At 41.4% G+C, this 27,872-nt stretch overlaps 1 protein-coding gene across 2 annotated transcripts in view; it reads right to left on the bottom strand.

Moving 5' to 3' along the window:
• LOC135522621 (cadherin-12-like) overlaps positions 1-27,872 on the bottom strand; it is a 126,102-nt gene that overhangs the window by 87,206 nt on the left and 11,024 nt on the right. For both annotated transcript variants that reach the window (XM_064949059.1, XM_064949057.1), the window contains exon 2: positions 8,027-8,321. In XM_064949059.1, the coding sequence (XP_064805131.1) occupies positions 8,027-8,321 (295 nt within the window). The remainder of the gene's footprint in view (positions 1-8,026; positions 8,322-27,872) is intronic.

Here is a 27,872-nt window from a genome sequence, read left to right as displayed (position 1 = left end):
TACCTGGTAGGTTCATTGATAATTTGTGTGAGATTGAGGGCATCAAACTTAGAATGTAGGATGGCTGGAGTGTTAAAAGCATGTTCCAGTTTAGGTCGCCTAGCAGCACGAGCTCTGAAGATAGATGGGGGGGCAATCAGTTCACATATTGTGTCCAGAGCACAGCTGGGGGCAGAGGGTGGTCTATAGCAGGCGGCAACGGTGAGAAACTTGTTTTTAGAGAGGTGGATTTTTAAAAGTAGAAGTTCCAATTGTTTGGGTACAGACCTGGATAGCAGGCTCTGCAGGCTATCTTTGCAATAGATTGCAACACCGCCCCCTTTGGCAGTTCTATCTTGTCTGAAAATGTTGTAGGTTGGGATGAACATTTCTGAATTTTTGGTGGTCTTCCTAAGCCAGGATTCAGACACGGCTAGGACATCAGGGTTGGCAGAGTGTGCTAAAGCAGTGAATAAAACAAACTTAGGGAGGAGGCTTCTAATGTTAACATGCATGTAATCAAGGCTATTACGGTTAAAGAAGTCATCAAAAGAGAGCGCCTGGGGAATAGGAGTGGAGCTAGGCACTGCAGGGCCTACTTGAGAAAAAGTCTAAAAGTATTTGGTTGTAAATATACTTAAGTAAAAAAAGTAAATGTAATTGCTAAAATATTCTTAAGTATCAAAAGTAATAGCAAGCCACCAGATGGTCATGTTTTTTAAATTTACACTCCAACACTCAGAAATCACTCCAACACTCAGAAATCATGTACAAAGTTCGCCAGATCAGAGGCAGTAGGGATGACGAGGGTTGTTCTCTTGATAAGTATGTGAACTGGACCATTTTCTGTCCTGCTATGCATCCAAAGTGAAACAAGTGCTTTTGAGTGTCAGGGAAAATGTACAGTGGCTTGCAAATATTCACCCCCCTTGGAATTTTTCCTATTTTGTTGCCTTACAACCTGGAATTAAAATAGATGTTTGGTGGGTTTGTATCATTTGATTTACACAACATGCCTACCACTTTGAAAATGCAAAATATGATATACCTGAACAAGGCAGTTAATTAACCCCCCCAAAATCAATACTTTGTAGAGACAGCATTCGCAGCAATTACAGCTGCAAGTCTCTTGGGCTATGTCTCTATAAGCTTGGCACATCCGGCCACAGGGATTTTTGCCCATTCTTAAAGGCAAAACTGCTACAGCTCCTTCAAGTTGGACGGGTTCCGCAGGTGTACACCAAACTTTAAGTTATACCACAGATTTTCAATTGGATTGAGGTCTGGGCTTTGACTAGGCCATTCCAAGACATTTAAATGTTTCCCCTTAAACCACTCAAGTGTTGCTTTAGCAGTATGCTTAGGGTCATTGTCCTGCTGGAAGGTGAATCTTCGTCCCAGTCTGAAATCTCTGGAAGACTGAAACAGGTTTCCCTCAGAAATGTCCCTGTTTTTAGCGCCATCCATCATTCCTTCAATTTTGACCAGTTTCCAAGTCCCTGCCGATGAAAAACATTCCCACAACATAATGCTACAACCACGCTTCACTGTGGGGATGGTGTTCTCTGAGATTTTTACATTTATTTTACCTTTATTTTACTAGGCAAGTCAGTTAAGAACAAATTCTTATTTTCAATGGCTGTCTCGGAACTGTGGGTTAACTGCCTGTTCAGGGTCAGAGCAAAATAATTTGTACCTTGTCAGCTCGGGGATTTGAACTTGCAACCTTTCGGTTACTAGTCCAATGCTCTAACCACTAGGCTACCCTGCCGGAGTGATGAGAGTTGTTGGGTTTACACCAGACATTGCATTTTCCTTGATTGCCAAAAAGATACATTTTAGTCTCATCTGACCAGAGTCTATTCTTCCATATGTTTGGGGACTATCCCACATGCCTTTTGGCAAACACCAAACTGTCACGCGGAGCACACTCAGCCAAGTAGACTGGGATGAGATAACCAAGGTATTTTTTGAACACGGGGGGAAGATTGAGTGCAGGCCAGGGAAAGCTCAGACAGGTTGCTGGAAACCAGGTGTGGAGGCTGAGGCTGGAGCGAGAGGTGTGGGGTCAGGGTAATCAGGTCCGGAGGGAGCATAGAGTGGGGAATCCAGGACAGAGTAGCATGACTGACTAGAAGTCGGACTGGAGAAAGGGACCAGAGTCAGAGCAGGCAGAACTGTGGTGGAGAGGAAAAAAAGAGTCAGGCAAGGGAAACCAGGCACAACTGGAACAAACGGCTAGAATCATGGTCTGACTGGGCAGAGATTACAATCTGGCAGTGTGGAAGTGGCAGGACTGAGTACTTGTAGGGGTCTAGATTATTGAACAGGTTGCTGCTGGTGGGGATTTGCTCTGACTCCAGCACACCTGTCTCCGCCCACACAAACACACACACACACACAGAGGGAGATAGCACTGGGGGAGTGGCGGCAGGTCAAGGAGACACCGGATGAGCACTGGAGCGCGAGGCAGGAGCAGATGTGACACAAACGTGTTTGCTTATTTTCTTCTTTAAGCAATGGCTTTCTTCTGGCCACTCTTCCGTAAAGCCCAGCTCTGTGGAGTGTACGGCTTAGTGGTCCTATGGACAGATACTTCAATATCTGCTGCAGAGCTTTGCAGCTCCTTCAGGGTTGTCTTTGTTCTCTTTGTTGCCTCTATGATTATTGCCCTCCTTGCCTGGTCTGTGAGCTTTGGTGGGTGGCCCTCTCTTGGCAGGTTTCTTGTGGTGCCATTTTCTTTCCATGTTTTTATAATGGATTTAATGGTGCTCCGTGGGATGTTCAAAGTTTTGGATATGTTTTTATAACCTAACCCTGATCTGTACTTCTCCACAACTTTGTCCCTGACCTGTTTGGCGAGCTCCTTGGTCTTCATAGTGCCGCTTGCTTGGTGTTGGCCCTTGCTTAGTGGTGTTGCAGACTCTGGGGCCTTTCAGAACAGGTGTATATATACTGAGATCATGTGACACTTAGATTGCACACAGGTGGACTTTATTTAACTAATTATTTGACTTATGAAGGTAATTGGTTGAACCAGATCTTATTTAGGGGCTTCATAGCAAAGGGGGTGAATATAAAGTGGGGCAAAAAAGTATTTAGTCAGCCACCAATTTTGCAAATTCTCCCACTTAAAAAGATGAGAGAGGCCTGCATTTTTCATCATAGGTACACTTCAACTATGACAGACAAAATGAGAAAAAAAATCCAGAAAATCACATTGTAGGATTTTTAATAATGAATTTATTTGCAAATTATGGTGGAAAATAAGTATTTGTTCACCTAAAAACAAGCAAGATTTCTGGCTCTCACAGACCTGTAACTTCTTCTTTAACTTCTTCGATATAGGGGGCGCTCTTTTAATTTTTGGATAAAAAAACGTTCCCGTTTTAAACAAGATATTTTATCACAAAAATATGCTTGACTATGCATATAATTGACAGCTTTTGAAAGAAAACACTCGGACGTTTCTAAAACTGCAAAGATATTGTCTGTGAGTGCCCCAGAACTAATGCTACAGGCGAAACCAAGATGACATTTCATACAGGAAATGCCCCAGATTTTGAATGCGCTGTGTTCCAATGTCTCCTTATATGGCTGTGAATGTGCCAGGAATGAGTCTACACTTTCTGTCATTTCCCCAAGGTGTCTGCAGAATTCTGATGTATTTGTAGGCATATCATTGGAAGATTGACCATAAGAGACTACATTTACCAGGTGTCCGCTTGGGGTCCTCCGTCGAAATTATTGCGCAATCTCCAGCTGCGTCCACTTTTCCATTAGGTTCAGAGGAGAGAGGCAACTGCCACGAATGTTTTATCATCGAATAGATGTGAAAAACACTTTGAGGATTGATTCTAAACAACGTTTGCCATGTTTCTGTTGATATTATGGAGTTAATTTGGAAAAAAGTTCGGCGTTGTAATGACTGAATCTTTGTTTTTTTTCTTAGCCAAACGTGATGAACAAAACGGAACGATTTCTCCTACACAAATAAATCTTTTTGGAAAAACTGAACATTTGCTATCTAACTGAGAGTCTCAAAGATTTGAATGCTTTTCTTGTGAAAATGTTGCCTGCTGAATGCTAGGCTTAATTCTATGCTAGCTTTCAATACTCTTACACAAATGCTTTTTTTTAACCTTTATTTTACTAGGCAAGTCAGTTAAGGACAAATCCTTATTTTCAATGACAGCCTAGGAACATTGGGTTAACTGCCTGTTCAGGGGCAGAATGACAATGACAGCTCGGGGGTTTGAACTTGCAACCTTTCGGTTACTAGGCCAATGCTCTAACCACTAGGCTACCCGCCGCCCCTTGTGTAGCTATGGTTGAAAAGCATATTTTGAAAATATGCGATGACAGTGTTAACAAAAGGCTAAGCTTGTGAGCCAATCTATTTATTTCATTTGCGATTTTCATGAATAGTTAACGTTGCGTTATGCTAATGAGCTTGAGGCTATGATTACGCTCCCGGATACGGGATTGCTCGACGCTAGAGGTTAAGAGGCTCCTCTGTCCTCCACTCGTTACCTGTATTAATGGCACCTGTTTGAACTTGCAATTATTAGGAAATGGAAGACATACAAGACCACTGATAATCTCCCTCGATCTGGGGCTCCATGCAAGATCCCACCCCGTGGGGTCAAAATGATCACAAGAAGGGTGAGCAAAAATCCCAGAACCACACGGGGGGACCTAGTGAATGACCTGCAGAGAGCTGGGACCAAAGTAACAAAGCCTACCATCAGTAACACACTACGCCTCCAGGGACTCAAATCCTGCAGTGCCAGACGTGTCCCCCTGCTTAAGTCAGTACATGTCCAGGCCCGTCTGAAGTTTGCTAGAGAGCATTTGGATGATCCAGAAGAAGATTGGGAGAATGTCATATGGTCAGATGAAACCAAAATATAACTCGTCGTGTTTGGAGGACAAAGAATGCTGAGTTGCATCCAAAGAACACCATACCTACTGTGAAGCATGGGGGTGGAAACATCATGCTTTGGGGCTGTTTTTCTGCAAAGGGACTAGGACGACTGATCCGTGTAAAGGAAAGAATGAATGGGGCCATGTATCGTGAGATTTTGAGTGAAAACCTCCTTCCATCAGCAAGGGCATTGAAGATGAAACGTGGCTGGGTCTTTCAGCATGACAATGATCCCAAACACACCGCCCGGGAAAAGAATGAGTATCTTCGTAAAAGCATTTCAAGGTCGTGGAGTGGCCTAGCTAGTCTCCAGATCTCAACCCCATAGAAAATCTTTGGAGGGAGTTGAAAATCCGTGTTGCCCAGCGACATCCCCAAAACATCACTGCTCTAGAGGAGATCTGCATGGAGGAATGGCCAAAATACCAGCAACAGTGTGTGAAAACCTTGTGAAGACTTACAGAAAACGTTTGACCTCTGTCATTTTCAACAAAGGGTATATAACAAAGTATTGAGATACACTTGTGTTATTGACCAAATACTTATTTTCCACCATAATTTGCAAATAAATTCATAAAAAATCCTACAATGTGATTTTCTGGATTTTTTCCCCCTAATTTTGTCTGTCATAGTTGAAGTGTACCTATGATGAAAATTACAGGCCTCTCTCATGTTTTTAAGTGGGAGAACATGCACAATTGGTTGCTGACTAAATACTTTTTTTGCACCACTTTTCAGTTTTTTATTTTCATTTCACTTCACCATTTTGAATTATTTTGTGTATGTCCATTACATGAAATCCAAATAAAAATCAATTTAAATTACAGGTTGTAATGAAACAAAATAGGAACAATGCGAAGGTGGGTGAATACTTTTGCAAGGCACTGTATTGAATAAAAAGTACATTATTTTCTTTAGGAATGTAGTGAAGTAGAAGTAAAAGTTGTCAAAAATAGAAGTAAATAGATAGTAAAGTAAATTACATATACCCCCAAAACTACTTAAATAGTACTTACACCACACATGCAAAGTATATTGAAAGTAATTGCATCCACATAGGTATGGTTCCTAAGTTACTTAAGCAATTGTCATCCCATCATGCTTAGGTTCATGTATAAAAATGCCCAGTTGATATATTTTTTTTGGCTACCATGGCTAGAAGAGATCTCAGTGACTTTGAAAAGGGGGATCTCAAAGGAGCATAGGGGGTTTAAAATGTGTGTGTGTTTGTGTGCGTGTGCGTGTGTGTGTGTGTGTGTGTGTGTGTGTGTGTGTGTGTGTGTGTGTGTGTGTGTGTGTGTCAGTCAGTCAGTCAGTCACCAGATCTCCACCCAATTGAACACTAATGGGAGATTCTGGAGTGGCACCTGAGACAGTGTTTTACACCACCATCAACAAAACACCAATTGATGTAATTTCTCGTGGAAGAATGGTATCACTCACACCCCTCCGATAGATTTCCAGACACTTGTAGAATCTATGCTATGGTGGCTCATGGTGCCCCAATGACTGATTAAGACACTTTATGTCAGTGTTTCCTTTATTTTGGCAATTAGCTGTACATTGACTGTACCCGGCTCCATTAAACAATTTCTATCAGAGCACTGTAGAGATCTGATTTGCTGTTCTCTTCGCCAGGGCTTCATAGCAATTCAGATCAAGAGGAGCCAATCTCAAATAGAATTACCTTGATCTCCCTTCCCTGGGGGGAGATCATAAATACAGGCCTCAATCTGCAATGTACTCAGGCACATTGTGCATAACTGGCTTGCTCACAGAAACATCAACATTTGTTCTCTATCTCCCTCCTGTTTACCTGTGATTATAAAACTCCCTTTATGGTATTTTTTTTACTATGTCTCGATATAAACCTTAGAATGAACAACACTGTATTGTACTAAGAAATGCATCTATTTTGCTATGACAAGTTATCTTCTCTAGGGTAGGGGGCACTATTTTCACCTCCGGATGATAAGCATGCCCAAAGTGAACTGCCTGCTACTCAGGCCCAGAAGCTAGGATATGCATATAATTGGATAGAGAACACTCTAAGGTTTCCAAAACTGTTAAAATACTGTCTGTGAGTATAACAGAACTGATTTGGCAGGCGAAAACCTGAGAAAGATCCATCCAGGAAGTAAGATTGTTTTATTTTTGTAGTTTTCTATTTAATGCCATTACAGTATCTATTTCATTAGGACTCAAATTGCAGTTCCTATGGCTTCCACTAGATGTCAACAGTCTTTAGAAATTGAAAAATGAGGGAGTAAGACCAGTCTGAATGACTGGACCCTACAGTGTCACAGAGCATCTTCATGCGCAATCCCGAGAGCGCGCCTCTCCTGTTGACCTTTTATATTGACAATGTTATTGTCCGTTTGAAATATTATCAATTATTTAGGCTAAAAACAACCTGAGGATTGAATATAAACATTGTTTGGCATGTTTCTATGAACTTTACGGATACAATTTGGATTTTTTTTTTATCTGCCAGTTGTGACTGCGTTTGAGCCTGTGGATTACTGAAGAAAACGTGCAAACAAAGGTTTTTGGATATAAAGAGAGACTTCATCGAACAAAACTAACATTTTTTGAGTAAATTAATGTCTTCTGAGTGCAACCACATGATGATCATCAAAGGTTAGTGATTGATTTTATCTCTACTTCTGACTTGTGTAACTGTTCTACTTGGCTGGTTACTGTTTGTAATGATTGGTCTGCTGGTTGATGTTCTCAAATAATCGCATGGTATGCTTTCGCAGTAAAGCCTTTTTGAAATCTGACACTGTGTTTGGATTCACACGAAGTTAATCTTTAAACCTATATATAACACTTGTAGATTTTCAGAATTTTTATAATCAGTATTTCTGTTTTTGAATTTGGTGCTCTGCAATTTCACTGGATGTTGGTCAGGTGAGATGCTTCCATCCCACATACCCTACAGAGTTATAGCAGATACAGTAAATTACGTATTTTGTGTTATTTTGTTTGTGTTCCAAATGGCACACTATTCTCTTCATAGTGTACTACTTTTAACTTGAGCCCATAGGTCTCTCGTTAAAAGAAGTGCACTATAAAGGGAATAGGCCACACAAAGTATTATCTGATATTTCTTCTTACCTACAGGTGACATCTCAGGGACACTAGCTGTGTACGGGCCTTCCAGAAACTTCGGCTCATTGTCGTTGATGTCCTGGACTTTGATCACAAACTGTGATTCGGGCTCCAGGGGCCTGTTTGTGTCGATATCGACAGCCTGGGCGCGAAGGGTATAGTAAGGCTTCACCTCCCTGTCAAGGCTTCTTAAGGCATGGATGTCCCCGGTCGTTGCGTCGATGGTGAAAATGGAGCCGGCCCCTTCTCCCATGAGAGTGTACTTCACTGCGCTCTCGCCCTTATCCAGGTCAGTGTGCAGCTACAAGACAAGATAAAAAGGACAGGATCAGTCCTAACATACTGCTAATGATTCATTGAGGGAGAACAATTTAATGTTTTAAAGCAGTTTATGAAGTGAGTCGATGGAAATCACTGCACTTACTGACTGCACTTATAAAATACAAAGAAAACCCCCACATTCAATATACATTGAGTGCACAAAACATTAAGAAATACGATTGAGTTCCGCCCCCAGCCTCACTTCGTAGGGGCATGGACTCTACAAGGTGTCGAAAGCATTCCACAGGGATGCTGGCTCATGTTGACTCCAATGCTTCCCACAGTTGTGTCAAGTTGGCTGGATGTCCTTTGGGTGGCGACCCATTCTTGATACACACGGGAAACTGTTGAGCATGAAAAACCCAGCAGCATTGCAGTTCTTGACACAAACCAGTGTGCCTGGCTCTACCATACCCCTTTCAAAGGTACTTACATATTGTCTTGCCCATTCACCCTCTGAATGGCACACATTCACAATCCATGTCTCAATTGTCTCAAGGCTTAAAAATACTTATTTAATCTGTCTCATCCCCTTCATCTACTCTGATTGAAGTGGATTTAACAAGTGACATCAATAAGGGATCATAACTTTCACCTGGATTAATCTGGTCAGTCTATGTCATAGAAAGAGCAGGCGTTCTTCATGTTTTGTACACTCATTCTATACAAATTAGTGTACCTGTTTGGCCCAGATCTGGTAGAAAAAGTTAGGGATTTTGGATGTGCATATTACCTATGTGATGACACACCCAACAATACAGATGTTAATTTGATCACCCTATTGTTGCAGGAAACTTAATCTAAAGTTACTTCAACCTAGTTAGTAAGTGAAGCTGGCAAATTTATATTTAACAACTTGTTGAGTGGACTTGAAACTTTTGGTCAAAAGTAACATTCTTTTAAGATTCTTCATTGTGAGCACACAACACTTCATCTGGGATTTGAACTCATAATCCCTTGGTTGCCAGTGACTTGAATTTCCTGATTTGCCAAAAGTTCTGTGGACATGGAAGAGATTGGCCAAATATTAATTGAGAAGAGGTTATTATGTACTTTGCTAAAACACCTTAACAATTACAGAGGAATAACTTCTTGAGGCTATTAAATCCTTTCAGTCTGAAAAAAACCCAGGGCTTGATGGCATACCGGTGGAGATATATATGGCCTTTTTTTAATATACTCAAAGCTCCATTATTAGCTTATTTGAACTACTCCTATAGAAATGGTAGACTGTCAGGTACTCAGCGGGAAGTTCTGATTTCACTATTATTAAAACAAGACCCAGATGGCAAATATAAAGATCCAGTCTATCTTAAAAACTGGAGGCCCCTTACACTTCAATGTTGTGATGCAAAAATACAAGCGAAATGCATAGCACTCAGAATTAAAAAGGTTTTACCAAGTATTGTTCATACTGATCAGACATTTTTTTTTTGCATGGACGATGAATTGGAGATAATATACGACAACTACTAGAAGTAAAAGAACATCATAAAACAACTAAGAAGCCAGGCCTGATATTTATAGCGTATTTTGAAAAGGTCCTTGATAATGTAAGACTCAATTGTATTTATAAATGCCTGGATTTTTTCAATTTCTGTGATTATTTTATAAAATGGATAATGGTAATGTATAGCAACCCCAGGTGTAAAATAGTACATATCGGCTACATCTCAGAGAGTTTTGAAATGTCAAGAGAAGTTAAACAAGGGTGTCTGCTGTCACTATATCTATTCGTCATGGCCATCGAAATGCTAGTTATTAAAGTCAGATCAAATAACAACATTAGAGGAATATAAATCCAAGGCTTAAAAACAAAGGTGTCCATGTACAGTTGAAGTCAGAAGTTTACATACACCTTAGCCAAATACATTTAAACTCAGTTTTTCACAATTCCTGACATTTAATCCAAGTAAAGTATTCCCTGTCTTATGTCAGTTAGGATCTGTCAGAATAATAGTAGAGATAATGATTATAGGATTTGTCAGAATAATAGTAGAGAATAATAGTAGAGATAATGATTTATTTCAGCTTTTATATATTTCATCACATTTCCAGAGTGTCAGAAGTTTACATACACTCAATTAGTATTTTGTAGCATTGCCTTTTACTTATTTAACTTGTGTCAAACGTTTCAGGTAGTCTTCCCCAAGCATTTTGTCCCATTCCTCCTGACAGAGTGGGTGGAACTGAGTCAGGTTTGTAGGCCTCCATGCTCGCACACACTTTTTCAGGCCTGCCCACAAATGTTCTATAGGATTGAAGTCAGGGCTTTGTGATGGCCACTCTCATACCTTGACTTTGATGTCCTTAAGCCATTTTGCCATAACTGTGGAAGTATTCTTGGGGTCATTGTCCATTTGGAAGACCCATTTGTGACCAAGCTTTAACTTCCTGATTGTCTTGAGATGTTGCTTCAATATATCCACATACTTTCCCATCCTCATGATGCAATCTATTTTGTGAAGCGCACCAGTCCCTACTGCAGCAAAGCAACCCCACAATATGATGCTGCCACCCCTGTGCTTCACAGTTGGATTGGTGTCCTTCAGCTTGCAATCCTCACTCTTTTTCCCCCAGACATAACGATGGACATTATGGCCAAGCAGTTCTATTTTTGTTTCATCAGACAAGAGGATATTTCTCTTTGTCCCCATGTGCAGTTACAAACCGCAGTCTAGCTTTTTATGGTGGTTTTGGAGCAGTTGCTTCTTCCTTGCTGAGTAGCCTTTGAGCAGTCTGCTCATTCCAAGATTACAACCAATTAATACCCACATTACCCCAAAAATGGAGGAGGCAGGTGGTAACAGGAGGAGGCCCAATATAAAGGATCAAAACTGGAGGAGGAATAAAAATAACAAAATGTTGAACATTTGGGGCATACAATCATCTTAGCTTTACAGATTTCGTTGTGAGGATACAGAATCAATTTGGGATTGTCCTCAGGTAGCCTGTTTCTGGTCTCAGGTTGAGGAATGGGTGAAAATGCACAACATTGATCTAAAATTTAAAGTTTTCTGCTTCAGTGTCTTTAGATATTTTTGTCAGATGTTACTATGGAACACTGAAATATAATTACAAGCATTTCATAAGGGTTAAAGGCTTTTATTGACAATTACATGAAGTGCAGTGTTGCAGTGTTGACCCTTCTTTTTCAAGACCTCTGCAATCCGTCCTAAAATGCTGTCAATTAACTTCTGGGCCACATCCTGACTGATGGCAGCCCATTCTTGCATAATCAATGCTTGGAGTTTGTCAGAATTTGTGGGTTTTTGTTTGTCCACCAACCTCTTGAGGATTGACCACAAGTTCTCAATTGGATTAAGGTCTGGGGAGTTTCCTGCCCATGGACCCAAAATATGGATGTTTTGTTCCCTGAGCCACTTAGTTGTCACTTTTGCCTTATGACAAGGTGCTCCATCATGCTTGAAAAGGCATTGTTTGTCACCAAACTGTTCCTGGATGGTTGGGAGAAGTTGCTCTCAGAGGATGTGTTGGTACCATTCTTTATTCATGGCTGTGTTCTTAGGCAAAATTGTGAGTGAGCCCACTCCCTTGGCTGAGAAGCAACCCCACATATGAATGGTCTTCTTTGCTGCCCTTCTTGACACCAGGCCATCCTCCAAAAGTTTTTGCCTCACTGTGCGTGCAGATGCACTCACACCAGTCTGTTATTCGAACTCAATCTGCATGACAGAGTGATCTTCAGCCTTGTCCTAGTCAATGCTCACACCTGTGTTAACGAGAGAAGCACTGACATGATGTCAACTGGTCCTTTTGTGGCAGGGCTGAAATGCAGTGGAAATGTTTTTTTGGGATTCAGTTCAGTTACATGGCAAAGAGGTACTTTGCAATTAATTGCAATTCATCTGATCAGTCTTCATAACATTCTGGAGTATATGCAAATTTCCATCATACAAACTGAGGCAGCAGACTTGTGAAAGTTAATATTTGTGTCATACTCAAAACTTTTGGCCACGACTGTCCTGTTCAGAGATCTGGAGAGACCAGGTCAGTCAATTACTAATACTCTTAGTAAAATTATTTATCTTCAACTCGCAATCTGTGGATTCTATTCGATTAGATAGATTAAAATTGTGTGTTAACCTGTTGAAACTCTAGGGGCGCAATTTCATTTTTGGATGAAAAACGTTCCCGTTTTAAACAAGATATTTTGTCACAAAAAGATGCTCGACTATGCATATAATTGCTACGATTCGAAAGAAAACACTCTGACGTGTCCAGAAATACAAAGATATTTTCTATGCGTGCCCTAGAACATGAGCTTCAGGCAAAACCAAGATGAGACGGCATCCAGGAAATGAACAGGATTTTTGAGGCTCTGTTTTCCCTTGTCTCCTTATATGGCTGTGAATGCGAGAGGAATGAGAATGCCCTTTCTGTCGTTTCCCCAAGGTGTCTGCAGCATTGTGACGTATTTGTAGGCAGATCATTGGAAGATTGACCATAAGAGACCACATTTACCACGTGTCCGCCCGGTGTCCTGCGCCGAAATTGGTGCGCAAAAGTCACCTGCCACTATTTTTCCAAGGGATACAGAGAGTAAAGCAAGCTTCCACGAACTGCATGTCAATGAAGAGATATGTGAAAAAACACATTGAGGACTGATTCCAAACAACGTTTGCCATGTTTCGGTTGATATTATGTAGTTAATCCGGAAAAAGTTTTACGTTGTAGGTGACTGAATTTTTGGTTCGTTTCGGTAGCCAGACGCAATGTGGAAAACGGAACGATTTCCCCTACACACAGACGCTTTCAGGAAACACTGCGCATTTGGTATGTAACTGAGAGTCTCCTCATTGAAAACATCAGAAGCTCTTCAAAGGTAAATGATTTTATTTATTTGGTTATCTGGTTTTTGTGAAAATGTTGCGTGCTACATGTTATTCAAAATGCATTGCTAGCTTTGCATACTCTTACACAAATTAGTCAATTTCTATGGTTCAAAAGCATATTTTGAAAATCTGAGATGACAGTGTTGTTAAGAAAAGGTTAAGCTTGACAGTAGGCGCATTATTTTCATTTTATTTGCGATTTTAAGAGATCGTTAACGTTACATTATGCTAATGAGCTTCAGGCTATAACTGTATACAGGTTTTTTTCATAGCCAAACGTGAACAAAACGGAGCGATTTGTCCTACACAAATAATATTTTTTTGAAAAACTGCACATTTGCTATGTAACTGAGAGTCTCCTCATTGAAAACATCCGAAGCTCTTCAAAGTTAAATGATTTTATTTATTTGGTTATCTGGTTTTTGTGAAAATGTTGCGTGCTAAATGCTACTCAAAATGCTAAGCTAGCTTAGCATACTCTTACACAAATTAGTGAATTGCTATGGTTCAAAAGCATATTTTGAAAATCTGAGATGACAGTGTTGTTAAGAAAAGGCTAAGCTTGAGAGTAGGCGCATTATTTTCATTTTATTTGCGATTTTCAGAAATCAACGTTGCGTTATGCTAATGAGCCTGAGGCTTTAGTCACGATCCCGGATCCGGGATGGGGAGTTTCAAGAAGTTAAATGTCACAGCATAGTTGAAAGATATATGGTGCGTAGAAATCCGAAGAGGGTGGCCAGCAGAGACCGGAAGGAAGCTGAGGATTGGGATGTGGAATCGAATGGTTGAGGGGCAGCTCCTGGGGATCTGTGGGGGGGATCTTGGAGGGTTGGTGGCCTGGCGGTTGGGAGCTTGGGCCGGTGGCTGTCGAATTGCTGGTTCGGGTCCCCGTTGTTGACCCTGTGGGAGATCTATCGACCTGCCCTTGAGCAGGGCTTTGACCCTGGTTGCTTCTGTGTGTCACTCTTGATGTGAGTCTGTTAGATTACTAACGTGATGTAGTTGTTGAGCGGCTTCACTGCGAGTATATTGTATGTTTTAAATATATGTATTTTTTAAACAAATTATGATAATAAAAAAATATACCTTAAAAATTCCCTGCTGCCTTAAATTGTTAAATCATGTAAAATACACTCACTGAACTGTCTTAGCATGTTTGTGTTTTCTTCAGGTAATTTCTTTAAACACCTTTGCAAAATCTGACTTTGTCTGTCAGCCTGGGGGCATATGTACTGGCTTGACCCAGTTCTTTCTCCAATTCACAGTGCAGTTCCTCTTTCTACAATTGCCATGTGTCACGTCCTGACCTTAGTTCCTTTTTTAGGTCTCTGTTTTAGTTTGGTCAGGGAGTGAGTTGGGGTGGGCATTATATGTTGTGTTTTCTAGGTTTTCTATTTCTATGTGTTTGGCCTGGTATGGTTCCCAATCAGAGGCAGCTGGCAATCGTTGTCTCTGATTGAGAACCATACTTAGGCAGCCTGTTTTCCCACTATGATTTGTGGGTAGTTGTTTTCTGTCTTTGTATGTAGTTTACCAGACGGAACTGTTTCGGTTGTTCTTTTTGCTACTTTGCATTTTTAGTGTTCAGTGCTATTGATTAAAATGACGAACACTTACGATCGTTCCTACTCCTCCCCAGAAGAGGAGGAAAACCATTACACCATGATTGTGTTCCAAATTGCACCCTATTATTAAATACATGAAGAGAATTGGGTGCCATTTGGGACACATTCTAACACTATCAGAACGCATTTCTTTGGCTACAAGCGGTACACCTGTTGACATGGAAGCATTTTTTTCCCCTGTACAGGACATCAGACTCACAGATTGGATTGTGTTGTGTCTAATATTCAGCTACTGTAAAGTATTGTATCTGTCACCATGGTGGAAGCCTGTTAGGTAAGTGTCTCTACACGTAGAAAAAAAATATCTTCTGGTGTCCCCTTAGGATAACTGTTTTGGGGTTTCAGGTAGAACCCTCTTTGGGAAAAGTTTAACATGGAACCCAAAAGGGTTCTACCTGCACCATAACCCCCAGTTATGATAACAAATTAAATTTTCCCCCAGTATGCTCTACTGCAGATAGATTTTGGGGGAATAGTTTAATACCTGTATTGTTGCATGTACATTGAGTGATTTATTGATTAATCTTATGCTACACAAAGATTCATAACATTCATTTTTCTAAACTAATCCAATATTTTAGTTCGATTTTTTGCACTTGTTACTGAAATGGTTTTTCCCGTTTAAATGGGTTAGATTGTATCCTCATACTGTTCCTGACCCTGGCAGTCATTATGAATGCAGGTTGCAAGTGAATAAAAAGTCAAACTGTTGAATATTCTAACTCTGGCTGGATTCCAATAATAATTATACATTACTTTACAAGCCAGTATAATGCGCTTGACTCAGGCAAGAGCTCACCAGAACTGAGTACTGGCACCTCAAATGTACTCCTGCTTGAGAAGCACTTATAAAATATTCGCTAAAAATTATTGTAGAGTTGCTGCACATAAATATGAATGGTACCGGCACCCAAAATGAGTACCAGCACCTATTCTAGACCAAGTCAAGCACCTCTCCCTGACCAAGTCTGTAATACCTTCATGTTTCAAGCAGAACCCATAGTTCCTGTGCCCCAAGAAAGGGAAGGTAATCTGCCTAAATGACTACCGCCCTGTAGTCATAAAGTGCTTTGAAAGGCTGGTCATGGCTCACATCAACACCATCATCCCGAAAACCCTAGACCCACTCCAATTCACATACCACCCCAACAGATCCACAGATGACCCAATCTCAATTGCCCTCCACTCCGCCCTTTCCCACCTGGACAAAAGGAACACCTATGAGAGAATGCTGTTCATTGACTACAGCTCAGTGTTCAACACCATAGGTTACCATAGGACCCACGAAGCTCATCACTAAGATAAGGACCCTGGGACTAAACACCTCCCTCTGCAACTGGATCCTGGACTTTCTGACGGGCCTTGCCCAAGTGGTAAGGGTGGGAAACAACACAGTGCTACAGCTGCCCCATTGACAATATCTGGTTACATCACCACCTGGTTTGGCAACTGCTCAGCATCTGACCGTAAGGCGCTACAGAAGGTAGTGCGTACATCCCAGTACATCAGTGGGGTCAAGTTTCCTGCCATCCAGGACCTATATAATAGGTGGTGTCAAAGGAAGACCCCAAACATTGTCAAAGACTCCAGTCACCGAAGTCATAGACTGTTCTCTCTGCTACCGCATGGCAAGTGGTACCGTAGCGCCAAGTCTAGGTCCAAAAGGATCTTTAACAACTTCTACCCCCAACCCATACTGCTGCTGAACAATTAATCAGATGGCCACCCCCTTTGTTTTTACACTGCTGCTACTCGCTGTTTATTATCTATGCATATTCACTTTAACCCAACCTACATGTACAAATCACCTCGACTAACCTTTACCCGCACACATTGACTCGGTACCAGTACCCCCTATATATAGCCTCATTGTTCTTTTATTGTGACATAAAAGTAGTTAGTTTAGTTTTTTAGTAAATATTTTTCTTAACTCTATTTTCTTTAAAACTGCATTGTTCGTTGAGGGCTTTTAAGTGAACATTTCACCGTAAGATCTACACCTGTTGCATTCGGCGCATGTGACGAATGAGAACCTATTCAACTTTAAATGCTTGCTTATGTTCGTGTGTGGCCCCATTAAGTCTCAAAAAAAGTATTTGTTTTTACCTCACAGAGAAAGAGGTACAGAGTCCAACTCCATGGAACTGGGACAACATTCAACAGGACACAATGCCACGGATGTTTGAAGTTTTGAGGGAGCGTACAAATGGCATGGGGTATTGCCAGAGAATACCATAAGCCGCCGAGAATTTGTGAGTACGTCCAACTGGCCTCACAACCGCAGATCACTTTTATAGCTTTGTGTGGGCGAGTGGTTTCCTGTTGTCAATGTTATGAACAGAGTGTACCATGGTGCGGTGGGGTTATGGTATGGGCAAGCATAAGCTATGGACAACGAACACAATTAAATTTTATTGATGGCAATTTGAATGCACAGAGATACCGTGATGATCATCCGCCCCCATCACCACATGTTTTAGCATGATAATGCATGTTCCATGTTGCTAGGATCTGTACACAATTCCTGAAAGCTGGAAATGTCCCAGTTATTCCATGGCCTGCATACATACCAGACATGTCACCCATTGAGCATGTTTGGTATGCTCTGGATCGACGTGTATGACAGCATGTTACAGTTCATGCCAATATCCAGCAACTTCGCACAGCCATTGAAGAGGAGTGGGACAACATTCAACAGGCCACAATCAACATGCTCATCAACTCTATCAGAAGGAGAGGTGACGCGCTGTATGATGCTAATGGTGGTCAAACCAGATATTGACAGTTTCTGATCCACGCCAATCCTACCGTTTTTTTAAAGGTATCTGTGACCAACAAATACATATCTGTATTCTGAAATCTGAAATCCATAGATTAGGGCCCTATTTATTTAAATTGACTGATTTTCTTATATGAACTGTAACTCAGTAAAATGTTTGAAATTGTTGCATGTTGCATTTATATTTTTGTTCAGTATACCCTAAGTAAATCAATGTATGGACAGAAAGGGAGGCTGCCTGTATTGTGATGGATTCATTTAGAATGAGTAAATATATCTTATTCTGGTTTATGCAATGCACCACCCATCTTATTCAATACAGAAACCCAGGAGTGACACATTTTAATCAGACCCTGCAAATCGATTCATAACTGCACAATTAAAGATGAAAATTAAATACAACCCCTAAAAAGGAATAGGCCCATTCCCCACATTAATTAGAAGTGAAAAGTTGAGTGATACTAATTAAAAATTCCATTAGGCTAACAATGGTAATCAATTATACAAAGAGATTAATTAATGTGAAGGCAGGGAAGTACACTTTTTTAACATGCCACATAATCACCAGGGCCTCACGGGCTAGAGGTTTGGAGGATAAAAGCATCTATAAACACTGCAGAGAGGTAGTTTTAGTCAATTTGTTATACAGTAAGAAAATAAGTTATCCAATTATCCAACTCAAACCCTCTGCCTTACTGCATTTGTTAACACATGAATCAACAAAACAAAGACCGATGCATGCTCCATTTAAATGATAACTTTAGTAATGGTCTTCTGTACATTTTTTATTTTATTTAAAAAATAAATGTTTTATTTCACCTTTATTTAACCAGAGAATAAGTTCTAATTTACAACTGCGACCTGGCCAAGATAAAGCAAAGCAGTGTGACACAAACAACAACAGAGTTACACATGGAATAAACAAACATACAGTCAATAATACAATAGAGAAAGTCTATATACAGTGTGCAAATGAGGTAGGATAAGGGGAGGTGAGGCAATAAATAGGCCATAGTGGCAAAATTATTACAGTATGGCAAATTAATCACTGGGGTGATAGATATGCAGAAGATGAGTATGCAAGTAGCGGTACTGGGGTGAAAAAGAGCAAAATATAATAAATAACAATGAGGTAGTTGGATGGGCTATTTACAGATTGGCTATGTACAGGTGCAGTAAACTGTGAGCTGCTCTGACAGCTGGTGCTTAAAGCTAATGAGGGAGATGAGTCTCCAGCTTCAGTGATTTTTGCAGTTCGTTCCGGTCATTGGCTGCAGAGAACTGGAAGGAAAGGCGGCCAAAGGAGGAATTGGCTTTGGGGGTGACCAGTGAAATATACCTGCTGGAGCGCGTGCTGCGGGTGGGTGCTGCTATGGTGAGGAGTGAGCTAAGGCGGGGCTTTACCTAGCAAAGACTTATAGATGACCTGGAGCCAGTGGGTTTGGCGACAGATATGCCAGCCAACGAGAGCATACAGGTTGCGGTGGATCGTAGTATATGGGGCTTTGGTGACAAAACGATTGGCACTGTGATGGACTGCATCAAAATTGGTGATAAGAGTGTTGGAGGTTATTTTGTAAATGAATTGTAAGTAAATTGCCAAAGTTAAGGACCGGTAGGATTGTCAGTTTTACAACGGCATGTTTAGCAGCATGAGTAAAGGATGCTTTGTTATGAAATAGGAAGCCAATTCTAGATGTGGTTTTGGATTGGAGATGCTTAATGTAAGTCTGGCAGGAGAGTTTACAGTCTAACCAGACACCTAGGTATTTGTAGTTGTCCACATATTCTAAGTCAGAACCATTCAGAGTAGTGATGCTGGATGGGTGGGTAGGTGTGGGCAGTGATCGGTTGAAGAGCATGCATTTAGTTTTGCTTGCATTTAAGAGCATTTGGATGCCATGGAAGGAGAGTTGTATGGCATTGAAGCTCATATGAAGGTTTGTTAACACCGTGTCCAAAGAAGGGCCAGAAGTATACAGAATGGTGTCGTCTGTGTAGCGGCAAGAGCGACATCATTGATGTATACAAAGAAAATAGTCGGCCCGAGGTGGAACCCTGTGGCACCCCCATAGAGACTGCCAGAGGTCCGGACAACAGGCCCTCCGATTTGACACACTGAACTCTATCTGAGAAGAAGTTGGTGAACCAGGCGATGCAGTCATTTGAGAAACCAAGGCTGTTGACTCTGCCGATAAGAATGTGGTGATTGACAGAGTCGAAAGCCTTGGCCAGGTCGATGAATACAGCTGCACAGTATTATCTCTTATCGATGGCGGTTATAATGTCGTTTAGGATCTTGAGCATGGCTGAGGTGCATCCATGACCAGCTCGGGAACCAGATTTCATAGCGGAGAAGGTACAGTGGGATTCAAAATGGTCGGTGATCTGTTTAACTTGGCTTTCGAATACCTTTGAAAGGCAGGGTAGGATAGATATAGATCTGCAGCAGTTTGGGTCTAGAGTGTCTCCGACTTTGAAGAGGGGGATGACTGCGCCAGCTTTCCAATCTTTGGGGATCTCAGATGATACGAAAGAGTTTGATCAAGCTAGTAGTAGGAGTTGCAACAATTTCGGTGGATAATTCTAGGAAGAGAGGGTCCAGATTGTCTAGCCCTGCTCATTTGTAAGGGTCCAGATTTTGCAGCTCTTTCAGAACATCAGCTATCTGGGTTTGGGTGAATCCACGAAGGAAAATGGGGGAAACTTGGGCAAGTTGCAGTGAGGGGTGTCGGGCTTTTGACCGGTGTAGGGGGTAGTCAGGTGGAAAGCATGGCCCGCCGTAGAAAAATACTTATTGAAATTATCGGAGATTTATCATTGGTGACAGTGTTTCCTAGCCTCAGTGCAGTGGGCAGGTGGGAGGAGGTGCTCTTATTCTCCATGGACTTTACAGTGGCCCAGAACTTTTTGGAGTTTGTGCTACAGGGTGCACATTTCTGTTTTAAAAAGCTATCCTTCGCTTTCCAAACTGCCTGTGTATATTGGTTCCTAACTTCCCTGAAAAGTTGCATATCACGGGGGCTATTCGATGCTAATGCAGTACGCCACAGGATGTTTTTGTGCTGGTCAAGGGCAGTCAGGTCTGGAGTGAACCAAGGGCTATATCTGTTCCTAGTTCTACATTTTTTTGAATGGGGCATGCTTATTTAAGTTGGTGAGGAAAGCACTTTTAAAGAATTAGCAATCATCCTTTAATGATGGAATGAGGTCAATATCATTCCATCCATAAGGTTGATTACAAAGGCCTGCTTGCTGAAGACCCATTACGGATGCAGGCAATGGGGCAGTGATCACTGAGGTCCTGGTTGAAGACAGCAGATGTGTATATGGAGGGCAGGTTCGTTAGGATGATATGAGAGTGCCCGTGTTTACGAATTTGGGGTTGTACCTGGTGGATTCTTTATATTGTAGGATGGCTGGGGTGTTAAGATTGTCCCAGTTTAGGTCACCTAACAGCACAAGCTCTAAAGATAGATGGGGGGCAATCAATTTGCATGTGGTGTCAGGGGAACAGCTGGGGGCAGAAGGTGGTCTATAGCAAGTGGCAATGTTAAGTGACTTGTTTCTGGAGTGGTGGATTTTTAAAAGTAGAAGCTCAATTTGTTTGGGCACAGACCTGGATAGTAAGACAAAACTCTGCAGGCTATCCCTGCAGTAGATTGCAACTCTGCCCCCTTTGATGTTCTATCTTGTCGGAAAATGTTATAGTTAGGGATGGAAATTTCAGGGGTTTTGGTGATCTTCCTAAACCAGGATTCAGACCCTCCTAGGACATCCGGGTGGCAGAGTCTGCTAGGGCAGTGAATATAACAAACTTAGTGAGGAGGGTTCTAATGTTAACATGCATGAAACCAAAGCTTTACGGTTACAGAAGTCAACAAATGAGAGCACCTGGGGAATGGGAGTGGAGCTAGCCACTGCAAGATCCTGGATTAACCTCAACGTCACCAGAGGAACAGAGGAGGAGTAGGATAAGGGTACGGCTAAAGGCTAAAAGAACTGACTGTTTAGTATGTTCTGAACAGAGAGTAAAATGAGCAGATTTCTGGGCACGGTAGAATAGATTCAAGGCATAATGTACAGACAAAGGTAGGTTAGGATTTGAATACAGTGATGGTAAGCCTGTGCATAGAGTGAGCCCTGCTCATTTGAGGGTAACTCTGGTCAGATGAGACGAATATTGAGCTTTTTGGCCATCAAGGAAAACGCTATGTCTGGCACAAATCCAACACCGTCCATTACCCCGAGAACACCATCCCCACACAGCATCATGCTGTGGATGTTTTTCATCGGCAGGGACCGTGAGACTGGACAGAATTGAAGGAATGATGGATGCCGCTAAATACACGGAAAGTCTTGAGGGAAACCCGCTTCAGTGTTCCAGAATTTTGAGACTGGGACAGCGGTTCACCTTCCAGCAGTACAATGACCCTAAGCATACTGCTAAAGCAACACTCAAGTTGTTTAAGGGGAAACATTTAAATGTCTTGGAATGGCCTAGTCAAAGTCCAGACCTCAATCAAATTGAGAATCTGTGGTATGACTTAAAGATTGCTCTACACCAGCGGAACCCATCCAACTTGAAGGAGGTGGAGCAGTTTTGCCTTGAAGAATGGGCAAAATCCCAGTGGCTAGATGTACCAAGCTTATAGAGACATGCCCCAAGAGACTTGCAGATGTAATTGCTGCAAAAGGTGACTCTACAAAGTATTGACTTTGGGGGGAGGGGGGGTGAATAGTTATGCACGCTCAAGTTTCTATTTTTTTTCTTATTTCTTATTCATTTCACAATTAAAAGTATTTTGCATCTTCAAAATGGTAGGCATGTTGTGTAAATCAAATGATACAATCCCCCCAAGAATATATTTTAATTCCAGGTTGTAAGGCAAAGTCAATACTTTGTAGAATCACCTTTTGCAGCAATTAAAGCTGCAAGTTGCAGTGAGGGGGCAAGTTGCAGCTGCAAGTCAATTGTGACTGCATAAAGATTGCATACAGGTGGACTTCTGAACTAATTATGTGACTTCTGAAGGTAATTGGTTAAACCAGATCTTATTTAGGGTCTTAATAGAAAAGGGGGTGAATTCTTATGTATGCACTCACAACTTTTCAGTTTAAATTTTTTTCATTTTACTTAACCAATTTGGATTAGTTTGTATATGTCCATTACATGAAATCCAAATAAAAACATATTTAAATACAGGTTGTATTGCAACCAAATAGGAAAAACACCAATGGAGTGAATACTTTTCCAAGGCACTGTTTGAGCGATGCAATGCATTCCTGTCTGAAGCATGGATGTTTAGGGTTGTGGAGGGCTGACTTAGACAGACAATGACACGCGTCCCAAATAGTGCGGCCCTGGTCCAAATTAGTGCAGTATTAAAGCAATATGGTGCCATTTGGGACGCAACCTGGGGAACTATGCCACAATTTAATGCAATACATAAAACATACTCCAGATACCTGAGAAACATGTTTTGAATTTACAGCTTTATCTACGATAATAATGCTGTTGTTTAATTTGAACAGATTATTTCCCTAGAGATGATCCATCTATTGAGTTGGTGCATTGCAGGTGTTTGGTGTTAGACAGGTGTTAGTACCTTAAATGCTAGACACTTCCTTCTTCATAATAGGTGCAATTAGCAAGATCCCCCACTCTTGTTGACACTATTCATCTATAATAAGAAACAAATTGTCAGAAGAATAATTATATGCATGTCTCATTATCGTCTAATGTGTGTCTGTTAGGGGAATAATACAACTTTAGCTTGTTAAAAATTAAACTTTAACAGCCTTTTTGATTGCTCACCATGGACAGTCAGGTACTGAGGGCAATGAAGAAGTATATACTAGAATATGCCTGCAGTATAACATGACAAAATGTACAGTGAATATCTAATTAACATTTACCCTTCTGTCCTGTTTTAGACATGAAAATACGGTATTACCCGATACAGTTAAGAAACCACACAGGAGATTTTGAAGGGCCTTTTTAATAATGTCTTGTGTGAATAGTGTGCTACAGTACATGCATATCATTTTACTGATGATGCTGTCCTAGAGGTAATCCCAAATGGCACCCTATACTGGTCAAAACTAGTGCACTATGTACTGTAAGGAGTTGGATGCCATTTGGTGAGGCCTGTTCTGTTCATGGGGAGTCTGCGTGGTGAGCAGCCTGCCTGGGACTCTCCTGGAGGATTTTCAGCGACGGCTGCTTTGCTCCCACATTGGTCATGCAGTAGAGACGCATATTGATTAATTCCAGTGATTATATTGGTAAATGTAACCAACCTCTGAAGAAAACGCTATAATTGGATTCCCGAACCCAGGATTATAAGAGTTTCATGTTGGTAATGCAACATCTTAAGTAGCATGGCTCCAGCTGAGAGCAATGAGAACGAGGCTTAAATACAGCAATAGAAGAGCTCAGAGGGTATCTACCTACACTGTTGGCCTAGAGACTTTATATGTGCGCATGGTGGGGCTCCAGATGGTAGCCAGCTAGTACACCGTAGGCCTATCACCAATGAAGAAAAAGTTATTATCTATTCAAAATGGGATATTCCTGGATGGCAATTGAGGTCTATACAGACTCTTTTGCAATCTTACCATCTGACATCCTTTGGGGTTTTGACAGAAATTATGTTATTGGGGTTAAATTAATCTCCTGTGTTTGGATTTCGGAATATATGACATGGCATTTGTATAATGTTATGATTTGTCGCAAATTATTGATTATTGGTCGTAGAGGCCAAAACATGACACCTTTTCTCATATCACAGTTGATTAAACACTAATAAAGACAAGAAAAAATATATATCTTACGTTATAAACTCAGCAAAAGAAGAAACGTCCACTCACTGTAAACTGTTTATTTTCAACAAATTTAACATATGTAAATATTTGTAGAAACTTAACAAAATTCAACAACTTCCACAGAAATGTGACAAACAGAAATGTAATAATGTGTCCCTGAACAAAGGGGGGGGGGGGTCAAAATCAAAAGAAACAGTCATGTGTTGTAGTTTGTGTATTTGCATGTGTTTATCTTAGGAAATGGCTTCCTGAAATCCCTCAAGCAGCTGATTGGTCGACTCCATGGCTAATTGGAGAGCTGACCCCACCCTCTCGTCAAGACGCAGCTGTCTCCAATTACCCATTCATTCTGAAGCTATATAAATGCCAGTGTTCTGTTCAGGAGAGAGAGATTTGCTGGGAGGTCATTGCAGAGATTTTGCTAGAGAGATTTTGCTAAAGATTTTGCTGAAGATTTTGCTGAAGATTTTGCTGAAGATTTTGCTGGGCTGAGAGCTGGTATGTTTTGTGAGTTTGTTGCTCAGATAGCTTATTTGATGTCCTTTGTTTCTTAGTTTTTTTGTGAAATTGTTTAATATTCTGTTTCATTTGTTCCCAGGGGGGAAGGGGAAGGCACCTAGGGAGTGCTTAGGCAAGAGGCCGGTGGGCGTACATATACCCGTAGCATATTCGCTGTCTTGGCACACTAGGTAAGACCTGGGCGGATCACCCCCTTGTATTTTGGTTAGGGCACCAGGTGGTGCTAAATTAGGTAAGTAGTGGGTAGGCAGGTAAGATAGGAGAGGGGGGCTTTGAGATTTACTTTCTTTGCTTTGGTTCCGTCCAGCCCCTTTTCCCCATATTACCGTGTGAAGGAATAAAGTCCTGGTAAACGGTATCACATTCTGCCTGTTGTCATTCTTTCTTGCACCTACAGTCCATACCTTTTTCACTTCACGGAGAGTTTAGTTGTAGCAGGGTGTTGCGTTCCCTCTTCATAGAGGCGTGCGTAACAATCTCCTCCTCATGGACTGTACCAGATTTGCCAGTTCTTGCTGGCACTCTTCCACCAAGGCACCTGCAAGTTCCCGGACATTTCTGGGGGGAGTGGCCCTGGCCCTCAACCCGATCCAACAGGTCCCAGACGTGCTCAATTGGATTGAGATCCGGGCTCTTCACTGGCCATGGCTGACACTGACATCCCTGTCTTGCAGGAAGTCACGCACAGAATGAGCACTAAGGCTGGTGGGTCATGTCAGGATGAACCTGCAGGAAGGGTACCACATGAGGGAGGAGGATTTCGTTGAGATTGAGATTGCCTGCAATGACAAGCAGCTCAGTTCGATGAGGCTGTGACACACCGCCCCAGACCATGACGGACCCTCCACCTCCAAATCGATCCCGCTCCAGAGTACAGACCTCAGTGTAACGCTCATTCCTTCAACGATAAACGCGAATCCGACCATCACCCCTGGTGAGACAAAATCGTGACTCATCAGTGAAGAGCACTTTTGCAGTGAGGGGTGTCGGGCTGTTGACCGGGGTAGTCAGGTGGAAAGCATGGCCCGCCGTAGAAAAATACTTATTGAAATTATGGGCTCATCAGTGAAAAGCACCAGTCCTGTCTAGTCCAGCGACGGTGGGTTTGTGCCCATAGGCGACGTTGTTGCCGTTGATGTCTGGTGAGGACCTGCCTTACAACAGGCCTATAAGCCCTCAGTCCAGCCTCTCTCAGCCTATTGCGGACAGTCTGAACACTGATGGAGGGATTGTGCATTCCTGGTGTAACTCAGACAGTTGTTGCCATCCTGTACCTGTCTTGCAGGTGTGATGTTCAGATGTACCGATCCTGTGCAGGTGTTCAAATCAAATGTATTTATATAGCCCTTCGTACATCAGCTGATATCTCAAAGTGCTGTACAGAAACCCAGCCTAAAACCCCAAACAGCAAGCAATGCAGGTGTAGAAGCACGGTGGTTAGGAAAAACTCCCTAGAAAGGCCAAAACCTAGGAAGAAACCTAGAGGAACCAGGCTATGTGGGGTGGCCAGTCCTCTTCTGGCTGTGCCGGGTGGAGATTATAACAGAACATGGCCAAGATGTTCAAATGTTCATAAATGACCAGCATGGTTGAATAATAATAAAGTGGTCTGCGACTGCGAGGACGATCAGCTATCCGTCCTGTCTCCCTGTAGCGCCGTCTTAGGCGTCTCACAGTACATACATTAAAATATATTTCCCTGGCCACATCTGCAGTCCTCATGCCTACTTGCAGCATGCCTAAGGCACTTTCACAGAGATGAACAGGGACCCTGGGCATCTTTCTTTTGGTGTTTTTCATAACTGTGACCTTAATTGCTTAACTTCTGCACGCTGTTATTGTCTTAATGACCGTTCCACAGGTGCATATTCTTTAATAATTGTTCATGGTTCATTGATCAAGCATGGGAAACATTGTTTAAACCCTTTGCAATGAAGATCTATGAAGTTATTTGGATGTTTATGAATTATCTTTGATAGACATGGTCCTGAAACAGGGACGTTTCATTTTTCACTGAGTTGATTTTCTCATCTAGGCTTAGTTATTGTTTGCATCAAAAATGGCACAATATTCCATATATATATATATAGTACACAACAGGAAATAGGTTGGAATTTAGCAAAAAGACATTGTGATATTATTCATCTTTGTTCAGGTAGCAATTTCTTGAGCAGGCCTGGTAAGTGATACTGATTGTAACATTAACCATTTTGAAATTTGTTCCAAAGCCGATTCAAGCAGAACCCATTATTAAAGTGGACAAAAATATGAACATTTAATATATTTGCAGAGCTAGATGAATGTCATCATTATCTTTCATTTTTAGCTCCTCTCCTTTCAGAGACTTGCTATATTCATCATCAACATACATTACAATTGTAAATGCCATCAGCTAACACATTGTAATGAGCAATGAAATTACTGGCAGACCTGTCGCATTATTATAGGTACAGTGATCCGTTCAAATTACTTCACATCTGCATCCATTAATTATTTTGGCATTGAGTCTTGAGGAAAACACTGGAATGAGATTAAAGTGGATTTGTTTAAAGAGTATAAGAACATCATTACAGTTAGGAGTCTAATCTATATTCATTATGACATTTCATCCCTGCATTCAAACATATTTCCCTAATTCAGAATATACTGTTTCACAAATCATGAAATGTAAATATCTAATTGCTCCATGTACACCACAAACAATCTGACATGCAGAGCGAACTGCCAAAACTGTGTCCTCAATTCATCCTCCTCTGTGGTTCCATAAAGTACTGTATTATATCAGACATCCATTTTAATGCATTAGGCATGCTTCATGGATAGATCAACATGATAATTGTCAACTCATTTGCTATGTCTCTATGCATAGCAACCTTGATTAGCTTGAAGGTCATTGAACAGACTTATCCATGATATTGCAT

This window comes from Oncorhynchus masou, chromosome 30 (genome assembly GCF_036934945.1).
Source record: "Oncorhynchus masou masou isolate Uvic2021 chromosome 30, UVic_Omas_1.1, whole genome shotgun sequence".
Classification (NCBI taxonomy): Eukaryota; Metazoa; Chordata; class Actinopteri; order Salmoniformes; family Salmonidae; genus Oncorhynchus; species Oncorhynchus masou.
This window is presented reverse-complemented; position numbering and strand designations above follow the sequence as displayed.